Here is an 11595-nt window from a genome sequence, read left to right as displayed (position 1 = left end):
GGTGTCATTGGGCATCAAGGCAGGATACACCCTGGACGGAATGCCAACCCATCGCAGGGCACACACACACACACACACACACACACACACACACACAGGGGACAATTTTCCAGAGATGCCAATCAACCTACCATGCATGTCTTTGGACCGGGGGAGGAAACCGGAGTACCCGGAGGAAACCCCCGAGGCACGGGGAGAACATGCAAACTCCACACACACAAGGCGGAGGCGGGAATCGAACCCCGACCCTGGAGGTGTGAGGCGAACGTTCTAACCACTAAGCTACCGTGCCCCCGCTATGAATTTATATATATATATAAAAAAAGATTCAATTGTCACTGCATTGAAACCTTCATTATTTCATGGCAGGGTTAAAAATATTGACAGGAAAACTGAATTTGTACACTAGTTTGCTAGTGAGAAGATGGGCACTAAAGGTTTTGGGCGTTTACATATTAAATTAATTCTGGAATGTGGTCATCCAAGAAGAAGAAGCAATTCATTGCCCAATAAAGAACTAATGTTTCGATCTTGAAAACAGGATTTCAATTCATTTAAATAGTTTGAAGGTGCAGTGTGCACTATTTGTTTATAGACCCAGGAAACTCATTTAACTTTAAATATACTGTTATTCACAGTGGTGAAATTAGAAATTAGAGAAGTAGAAATTAGCCCTCACCTGCCCAGAAGAGAGGTTATTTAAACTTAAAGGCATATGTAGTAAACTCAGAGAAAGTGAAATTATGAAAAGTGTTTGGTTAAAGGGAAAAACCTGTTGGTGTCTTTATTTTTTTATTTTATTTTATTTTTTTCATTTCAGAATTGCCTCACAGGCAGCAGAGGACATAAACATTTACAAACTGCTAATGTAAAATCAAACCCTGTGTGAGTTTAGATACACTGGACCTGGTTAGAGTATTTCTTTTTATACCCCCTTGTAGTTTATGTCAAAAAGATAATTCTAAGAAGGTATTAGAATTGCTGAAGTTATAAATAACACAGAACAGAGCGGTGCCAGATGTTTCCTTTTTATTTCATAAGGATGAGGATTTTTTTTGTACGGATTATCACCCTTTTCATACCCATCCATGTCAAGCGTCTCCCTTGATCCCACCCCTGTTTGAGAAAAGAGTGTAAAGTGATTTTGTTGATTTTCCTTCAGAAGTATAGAATTGATTTGAGGATGAGGAAGAGGAGGATAAGGAAGAGGGAACAGGAAGAGAAAGGAGAAGGAAAGAGTAGGATAATAGATAGGAGAAGGAAAAAGACTGCGCCATCCTATACTTAACAAACACACTATCTATGGTCAGCAGCCATGATTTCTACTGTTACACACTCACAACCCATTCCTCTCTTCCTCTTTCCCTTATATGGATGGCATGATCCTTCTCTCCTTCTTGTCCCTTGTTCCTCCCCCTCTCCCCTCAGCTCCACATCCTCTCTTTCTCTCCCCACCTCTCCCTCTCTTTCCCATCCTCTCAAACCCTCACTTGGTGGCCATAGTGTAGCTGCCGTCCGGGTGCCATCGCATGTCACGCACACGCCTCACAGACTGCATCTGGGGCCAGCGAGCACCATAGGCATTAAAGTGCTTGTAGTCACCCTTCTCCAGCAGGTACTGACTGCCACGGTAGCCTGGGTACTGGTAGCCCACCCAGCTGAGGGAGAAAGCAGAGGAGATTAGATTCAATGAAAGTCAGGAAGGAATAAGAGATCTGTAGGTGTGAGGATCTGTGCTGGCAGGGGCAAAGGTAGAACACGTAGGAGAGACTGTAATGAATAGAGAAAGTGCAGTGATTTTTAATCAAGGTTCAAACAAGACTGACCCCTTCTTAGCTGGGCTTTACCATGCTGTGCATGTTCAATAGATTTTTAAAGCATATTGGACATAAAAATGGAAAACGCTGTATTTGTGACTCAGTTTGAAGGTACAGTGTAGTGAGCTACTTGGATCATTTAATGTATGCAGCTCACCAGCAACATTTAGTACAGGTCCAGAAATCTTTCACAGAACTAAAGGCTAAATCAACTGATTTTTCTGAAATCTTAATTTTAAACTTGGCACTTGGTAACACATACGTAAGCAAGTAACCCAGTACTTACGTTCCACAGCTGACCATGATGCTGCCAACTCGGTCAGTGAAGCCGTAGGAGTACAGACTGGGCACATCGTCATTGATTATCTCCATCTTTCTACCCTTATAGTCGCCAACCTCATAAAGACAGATCTTGTGTTTCTCTGGGTCCTGTGGCAAACAGAAGCTATTTTCTATTTCTAAGCCTTCAAAGCAGATTTACCCTGACATCAGTTCTAACCTGAATGTGTCCACACTGATCTATTAAATCTGCCACTTTCCTTATATGGTCAGAGTTTCCTTTCCTTGGAACTTGATTTCATGAAAGACATGCAAAGATTTGAATAAGTGAGGATGATGTGGTTGGATGGAATTAAATATTAGAATTATAGTCATAAATGAATAAACCACAACTCTAGATTTAATTGTACAAACATTTTGATTTTGACTATTAGAAAAAGTCTAGGAATAAGAAATAGGAAAAAAACCCAAGAGGCGGTTCAACTGATCAGAAAGCTTCAAGTTTCAAAAAGCTTTTTCAAGACATGTCCTCTGTATGAAGATTATATATTAAACTGATTTTTACATACACTGACCTTGTACAGCATTCTGAATAGTTAGTCTGAATATTATTTATTTATTTATTTATTTATTATTTATTTTCTTTTTTTTTTTTACCTATGCCTAGTGCACTGACTATGATTAATAGAACAGTCTTAGTAAACACACACAAAGGTGCTGACATAAACAAGATGCCTTCAGCATAGAGGACAGCATCTCACAATGCATCATGTTTTAGATCAGGCATGGTAAAACATCATTTAATCCACAGTCCGCAGTATGTAACCATTAAGAAAAAGGAAAACAACGTTCAAATTTACGATACCATGATTGAAAGATGAATGGTGTTTGTTCTGACAAACTCTTTCACTTATTCTTTGCCCAATACTTTAACGGCTATGCAAGTTCAGGAATATCAGCTGATAACTTAGGGACTATTTCAAATATATTGTATATTTACAATGATGAATGATCTTAAATTGACTGTCATTTACAATATTTACCAATAACTCACAATAAAGAAGAAATAATATAAAATTGCATACACCCATTTTTGCATTTATCTTGATCTACAGAGATGTAGAATAGAAAACCTATATTTACAGTGTATTGTATTTGTGTCAGCTGATGGTCACATTTCTGACTGTTACCATTTGTATCTGCTTTTAGCATAGGGTCACAGGGGCCTATCCCAGAGGACTTAGGATTTAGAGATGCCAATCAACGCCTACAACGCAGGTCATAGGACTGATGGAGGAAACTGGAGTACCCACAGGAAGCTCCCAAGCATGGGGAGATCATTCAAACTCAACACATAGTGGATGGGAGGAATCAAACCTCCAAACCAGAAGTGTGAATCATGCATGGTAACCACTAAGCCAATCTGTGTTCAAGTCCTCAACTTGTCCATTATAAAGCTTTGAAAGATTATCAAATCTGGATAGTTATTAATATTCCACATATCATATTTACATGCTTTTATATAAATATACAAGGAGGAAGTACATGGCTTTTTTATGTGACCATCACCATCCATATGAATATGATGATATGTTTATATTCATTCAGAAAAATATAATAATATCATGCCAGTTTCATCCAGTGTGAATTAAATGGGTTAAAAAACTAGACCATAGCACAATAATGAATACATACAAATGCATAGCTTCAGAAGGAGAGTTAGTTTTAAGGTTCATGGAGAAAAGAATTAATACCATGTGGACAGGTCTGAAGGAGAGCAGATAGTCGTTCCTCTGGCAGTTGCTCCAGCAATCCCAGCGAGGATACTCGCCTTTCTCCAGGATGTACATCTCACCACAGAAGTTCATCTGCTCAAAACCAACAAAACTAGAGACAGAGCAGAGGAGAAAGAAAGAAAGAAAGAAAGAAAGAAAGAAAGAAAGAAAGAAAGAAAGAAAGAAAGAAAGATTGTGGTTGTGGAAAAGGTTGTGGAGGAGTAAGTGTCATGGTGAGTAACTTGACTCGAGGATCTAACTGTAACTGTTACTGTCATGCCTGCAATAACTGTGTGTAACTGTTTATTACTCACGGCCCACATTCAACACGAAGGGAGCGTACTTTGTCCATGCCCATCTCACACACGTTCATGACCTCATTACCGATTTCAATCATACGGCCCTGGAAGTTTTCACGGTCAAACACGTACATCTAGAAGGGTGAAGAACAGACAAATGAAGAAGAATTTGATTAGATGTATAAGACATGTAAAAGCTAAAATAACAACATGTATTACAAATAATAGCATTTTCTCTTAAAAACATAGATGGCAAAATTAGCAGCTAGACCTAAATTAGCAGCTAGATTAAAAATAAATCCAATAAAAAGATGATGATCAGTGTTTCCAGGGTTTTAAATTGTTCTCAGATGCTGAAATTTTAAACAATACAGAGACAGATTATTGTTGATTTTGAAATGAATATAAATTACATTTGCAGTTAAAAGCCATTAAGCAAAATTAGGGCATTAGGGCAATGACAAAGTTTTCAATAAGCTTCAGAAGACTGAAATGGCAAATTGGCCATGTGAAAAAAAACCCTGACGATCATAGATTCCAAGTGTATTTTTTCAACTTATCAAGTATAAAATCCACCTTTAAACACTGCCCCCTGTATCCCGCTTACCAGTAAGCCAGAAACTCTCAACTTGACTGTATATAAAGAAATTATCTTTGGAACATTATCTAATTAATTACCTGCATATATCTATGGCAACTGGTACTTATTAAAAGAAAGATTTGTCTTGAGTATTACCAGTTTTTAACAACTTTAATGTATTTAACTGTTTAATCTAGTAATACATTATACAAAATTAAGTCAGAATATTAATGGAGAAAAAAAATTAAATCTTAAATTAATTCTTAAATATTTGTATTTAAGCAAGTTTTGGTATTTAGTGAGTATATAAAATTTCCCACATGGCTAGTAAGGCAAAATGTGTGTGTATGTGTTACCTTGAAGGTGTCCATGCCAACATCGGCCTTCGTGCCAGCCGCCGCCTTGCCGTCAGGCTGAGCAGCAGGCTTGGGCTTCTCTTCAACAGAAGACATAACTGTGATTTAAAAGATGGCAAGAGCATTAGAAATGTGTTATTTTCTTAAGTGAATCACACTTAATTCTGGTAAAACTTTATTTTTAAAGGAACACATATTTGGGGCAATTAGAGTCTTGGACATTTTATTCACTTTCAATTCAACTTTATTCATAAACACTTGTGCATATTTAGGGATATGTTGGGTTAAATGAGTAATAAATGCATTTTTATTGGTGATAATTATTAAATGCAAATAACTGCACATGAATACATTATCTAAAGCCATATCTTACTAGTACAAAAACTTAACAACCTGTTATACCTGTAGGTTCTGGAGGCTTCAAGAAACTTCTACAGACTTTTAAAGGCACTTAATTAACTATCATGCCTACATAGGAATGATAATTAACATTTTTTGAATATGGGACAAAAAAGTGCTTTTAGCTCAAACACATATATTATTAATGACTTATATAGCTTTATAAGCTCTTCAAGCTTTTGATGCTATCTAGAATCTAGAATCTATAGGTATAAAAACATTTTATTAAACACATAACCAAAATATCCTTATAAAAAATAGTTACAGCAATTATTCCTGTTATTAAGTGTAGGCTGACATACTACACGGTAGTGCACTCGTCTACCAGTGTACCAGGCTACTCAATGAAGCTGCGTAATAAATAAAATTCTTTAAGCTTTTTATCAAGCACCTATGAAAATATTTTGGATTATTGTGGAATTTGTGGAATTTGGTGTGCTTAGTTCATAATAAAATCCTAAACATCAGCAAATCACACCTAACCTCATCATCTAATATAGGCTTCGTAATTTTGTCTTGTTGTAGTCATTGCATAGTAAACATCATGGTTTGGGAACGTAAAGGGCCATCGAGGTCTTGGCATTGTTTATAGTCTTGTACAATAGTACAGTAACATATTACGGTACAGTAAAATAATTCCAAATAGCCGTCTCCATTATAAATTTTATGAGAAAACCTTTTTAGCTTTTAAGTTTCAATACTATAAGGTAATATTTAAGTTACTCATTAATTTTTTACTGACAGTGCTTCAGAATTGATTACCTGTTACTCTCATTACTGTGTTGGCAAAAGTTATTGTCTTCTTTGCAGTCCATGTCTCTACTCATGCATCAATTCAGTGAGGTGAGAGACACGATTTATTATTGTTCATCAAGTTTCTGATTGCGTAAGACATTAGCGAATGTGATACAATCACAGCATGTTATTATGTTATTCGCCTCCTACTCTTCAACCACTTGTTGCGTCAATGCAGGAGTAAATGCTGTGTCATCTCTCTTAACTGTCAGGTCTTCTCCGCATGCCCTAGTTTTTCTCGTCGCATCACTTCTACTCCTGATTCAGATTCACATTCGCTGCAAATGATGTCATTATGAGCGAACTGCTATTTGTTATTTTTCATGTTGCTTGCTCGATCACTGATAATGGGTCCCCTATAGGTGAGTTCATTCCCAGGAAGTTATTAATTTACTATTAATTTCACTGTAGTTACTAAATCATTCTTAGCAGTTGGTGAATAACAAAATATCATTCTTATACTTATTATTAGTATTATTAGTATTATGTGTTAGAACTGTCTCTCTGTTTCTGGCTTCTTACCTGAGTGCAAGTGAGTAGCCGGCGTCTCTCTCACACAGCCAGTCTGTGTGTGCCGAAAACAAGTGTGTAGCTCATTTATAGGCCGGCACCCAACGCAACAGGATTAGACCCAAACAAACAAACCTGCTGAGCTCACCATCCCACACAAAGAATAGAAATTACCCCATCATCAAACAGACTGAGACACAGGGGCAAGGGGGGGTATAGGTAGAAAGCTAGAAATGGAGGGATGGATTGGGGGCTTTTTGTTAAGCCTTAAGAGTCAATTAAGGGCAGTGGTATGGCAGCAGGTAAATCTGTGTTAGTGAGCAAAGGAAAGTGAGTTCAAACTACAAAACTGCCTGACAACCAATAATTGACACCTACTCAATTTTCCAATTTCCTAATTTTCAGAGAGTCATTTTGCATAATAATGTTGCCATGTAAAAGTTGTATACAAATATTTTCAATTGTATTTAAAATTGCAAACTCAAAACCATGAAGATTCCATACAAAAGCATTCATATTATTTTTTATAAGATAATCAATTTGTTTTTTTATAAGATAATCAAGTGCGGTTAGCTCTAGCTAGCCGAATAAGCACTAGTTAGTGAAGAGAGTAGGATTATGGACGCTTGAGTTTTCACTGCATAAAATAAATCATAATCATAGTGCATAACAAACATCTAACAAACAAGTTAGATGTTAGATACACACAGTACATTTTACTTTTAGGTCCCCCAGATTAAGAGTAAGACTAAGTAGTATAAATGGAGTCTGATCTAAAAGGCCTGATGAAAGTGCCTAAAAAAGGTTTACAGAAGAACTTATCCTTTCAAATCTGATTTCTGTACATTAATCAGGGGGTTCAATGTTTTATTGTATAAAATTAAATCAGTCTGACCTGTTTTTTTTTTCCATTTGCTGACCTACATGAGCATATGCGACTGTCCTGACTGTTATTGTGTGCTTGCTACACAGGCCGTGACTGTGCATGCCTGCATTCAGTCCGCTCCAGAAAATCCAACTCGCTGACAGTGCATAGAAACACACATGCATACGCACACACACTCACACTCACACACACTGACTCTCTCTCACACACTCACACATACACACAATTTATATAGTATACTGCTCAAAAAAATTAAAGGGAACACTTAAACAACACAATGTAACTCCAAGTCAATCACACTTCTGTGAAATCAAACTGCCCACTTAGGAAACAACACTGATTGACAATCAATTTCACATGCTGTTGTGCAAATGGAATAGACAACAGGTGGAAATTAGCAAGACACCCCAATAAAGGAGTGGTTCTGCAGGTGGTGACCACAGACCACTTCTCAGTTCCTTTCTGGCTAAAGTTTTGGTTACTTTTGAATGCTGGCGGTGCTTTCACTCTAGTGTTAGCATGAGACGGAGTCTACAACCCACACAAGTGGCTCAGGTAGTGCAGCATATCCAGGATGGCACATCAATGCGAGCTGTGGCAAGAAGGTTTGCTGTGTCTGTCAGCGTAGTGTCCAGAGCATGGAGGTGCTACCAGGAGACAGGCCAGTACAATAGGCGACATGGAGGAGACCGTAGGAGGGCAACAACTCAGCAGCAGGACCGCTACCTCCGTCTTTGTGCAAGGAGGAACAGGAGGAGCACTGCCAGAGCCCTGCAAAATTACCTCCAGCAGAGGTAAGAAACGGACTCCATGAGGGTGGTATGAGGGCCCGACATCCACAGGTGGGGGTTGTGCTTACAGCCCAACACCGGGCAGAACGTTTGGCATATGCCAGAGAACACCAAGATTGGCATATTCGCCACTGGCGTGCTGTGCTTTTCACAGCTGAAAGCAGGTTCACACTGAGCACATGTGACAGAGGTGACAGTGTCTGGAGACGCCGTGGAGAACGTTCTGCTGCCTGCAACATCCTCCAGCATGACCGGTGTGGAAGTGGGGCAGTAATGGTGTGGGGTGGCATTTCTTCGGAGGGACGCACAGCCCTCCATGTGCTCGCCAGTGGTAGCCTGACTGCCATTAGGTACTGAGATGAGATCCTCAGACCCCTTGTGAGACCATATGCCGGTGTGGTTGACCCTGGGTTCCTCCTAATGCAAGACAATGCTAGACCACATGTGGCTGGAGTGTGTCAGCAGTTCCTGCAAGACGAAGGCATTGATGCTATGGACTTGTTCCCCAGACCTGAATCCAATTGAGCACATCTGGGACATCATGTCTTGCTCCATCTACCAATGCCACGTTGCACCACAGACTGTCCAGGAGTTGGCAGATGCTTTAGTCCAGGTCTGGGAGGAGATCCCTCAGGAGACCATCCGCCACCTCATCAGGAGCATGCCCAGGCGTTGTAGGGAGGTCATACAGGCACGTGGAGGCCACACACACTACTAAGCCTCATTTACTAGTTTTAAGGACATTAAATCAAAGTTTGATCAGTCTATAGTGTGTTTTTCCACTTCAATTTTGAGTGTGACTCCGAATCCAGACCTCCATGGGTTAATAAATTTAACTTTCATTGATAATTTTTGTGTGATTTTGTTGTCAGCACATTCAACTATGTAAAGAACAAAGTATATAATAAGACTATTTCATTCATTCAGATCTAGGATGCGTTGCTTATGTGTTCCCTTTATTTCTTTGAGCAGTGTATATATTTAATATGGATTTACATACATATAATCATATGTAATCATTGTACTTTGCTAAACAGGCACTAGTTTAAATGCATATGCACCATTTGTTGTTAATTTGACAATACTAATTGATCTAATTTATGTGATACAGGTGCTACAGGCTTATTTGAAGCTTCCAGAAGAAAACCAGCCTTCTGTTTACCTCAAAAACTATTTTTTAGCCTATTCAAAAAGATGGCTTACAATTTGACACTAAAGATTTTGATTAAATGTTGACTGAGGGTAGAATCAGAAAGTGTATCAAAAATTACAGGCTTTCACCTGCTCAGAAAGAAACAACCAAAGAAAAAAAAATCGATATCAAATGAGAAAACCAATATTGTTGTTTCATTTTCAATCAACATCAAAACAAAGATAATAAAACACATCTAATCATGAAAATAGGTTAAAAAATTGCTTTGATTTTCAATGTTCAGTATAGCTTAGAAACATGCCTACTCTGTGACCAAGGAAACAAGATGTTACAATCAGACCTGCACCGTTTGTCCTTTTTTAATCAGAGAAAAACATGAGATTTATATAGCAGGTATGAGTCAGCCATGTACATAGAAGAAGAAGAAGAAGAAGAAGAAGAAGAAGAAGAAGAAGAAGAAGAAGAAGAAGAAGAAGAAGAAGGTTATATGGTTAAGCCATGTTTGTAGGTTGCAGCATGTAAGGTCTCACACAATTTTCACAATTTCTAGCAAAGTTAGGTTAATTAAAGTAACCTGTTCCTAAAAAGAAGGATGCTATTTATGTCACATTTCCTCTGAGTTCAAGAAATTAAAAGTGCCAGACAGCTAAATATGTAAAACTGTGTAAATATTCAAAAAGACTTCACTGTTCCTATTTTAGAGAACATTATTCTGCATTCAAATGATCAAAAATTTAAAGTCATCATTACTGTCAAAATGTCATCCCACGGTTTCCTTTTCAGAAACCCTTTCTGTCTCCCTGTCTGGGTTTTTATGCATCTACACTCTCATTGAGCACATTACTTTATTCGTTCACATTCCTTCAATGTATTTTTATCTCTTGCCTCTTTTTATAGCTAATTTTAAAGCCTTCACTGAGACTGAGGCTGCTGCCAGGAAGAGAAAGGTAAAGGAGTTAGAAGACAGATAAGAGAGAGCATAGACACTTAACTTCAACCTGTCACAACTGCAGCAGTGTTCATTCAGTGCTAATAGCTGGATTAATCAGTGATGTAGTGAGACATAACATTTATATTCAACACTTACATTCAGATCATAGTGATCTGCACGAGGATGTGCTTCTAAAAGGTGGCTCATGTGTTATAAAGCCAGGAGGTCTGCACATGTATCATTGTATTGGTGTCATTGTTATTAATGTGTATTTTTATCAGAAGCCTATGATGGCAGTGCAAATCACTATCGACTATTGTTACAGTTATTATTCCTGAAAGTTTAAATGGTCATTTGGATTGAATGGGTTTAAAATATTGTTCTGTAATCACAATTATGTGTTTCTTAGAGGAGATTGGTGTTAACTAAAACCTGTTAATCATTAACATTTTTATCATTCATCACACTTTGCAGACATTCATGCACACATATAAAAAGAGTGAGAGAACTGGATTATAAAAACAGTGAGATAACTGGACTAGTTGGATTATATTCATCAAATTAATTTGTGTTTCGATTATGTTTACAGTTAAGTTGGACATTTATTAATTTTTTTGCACTGAAAGGAATCCATGTTGAAAAATTGGCAAACCACTAACAATGTTGAAATAATAATAATAATAATAATAATAATAATAATAATAATAATCTTACCTCCTTAACAAAGGTCTATCCATGGGGACTTGGGACAGGGGACACAAGTCCATCGCAGCACACAATCACAAACTCATTCTCATTCACACTCTACTGACAATTTAGAAATGCCAATCATCCTACAACAGATTTCTTTGTACTGAATGAAGAACCTGGAGTACCTGGAGGAAACCCAGAAGCACCATACAAATTCTGCATATGTAGAAAGGAAGAAGTTATCAAGCCCCCAACTTTGGAGGCACCAGGCTAATCGTTAAGCCACCATGCCTCCTCCAACTAGAATGTCTTTACTGACTTACATTTTGTTTTA

General features: G+C 37.9%; 1 protein-coding gene across 1 annotated transcript; it reads right to left on the bottom strand.

Annotated features, from left to right (window-relative positions):
* Nucleotides 1–1486: 1486 nt before the first annotated feature.
* crybb1l2 (crystallin, beta B1, like 2) lies at nt 1487–5202 on the bottom strand. Its single transcript, XM_060872977.1, has 5 exons — nt 5107–5202; nt 4186–4304; nt 3851–3983; nt 2104–2246; nt 1487–1658 (listed from the first exon to the last, which is right to left on the bottom strand). Exons 1-5 carry the CDS (start codon nt 5200–5202, stop codon nt 1487–1489), a joined length of 663 nt encoding a protein of 220 aa, XP_060728960.1.
* Between the last annotated feature and the right edge of the window lie 6393 nt (nt 5203–11595).

The sequence above is a fragment of the Tachysurus vachellii genome, chromosome 6, assembly GCF_030014155.1.
Source record: "Tachysurus vachellii isolate PV-2020 chromosome 6, HZAU_Pvac_v1, whole genome shotgun sequence".
Taxonomy (NCBI): Eukaryota; Metazoa; Chordata; class Actinopteri; order Siluriformes; family Bagridae; genus Tachysurus; species Tachysurus vachellii.
This window is presented reverse-complemented; position numbering and strand designations above follow the sequence as displayed.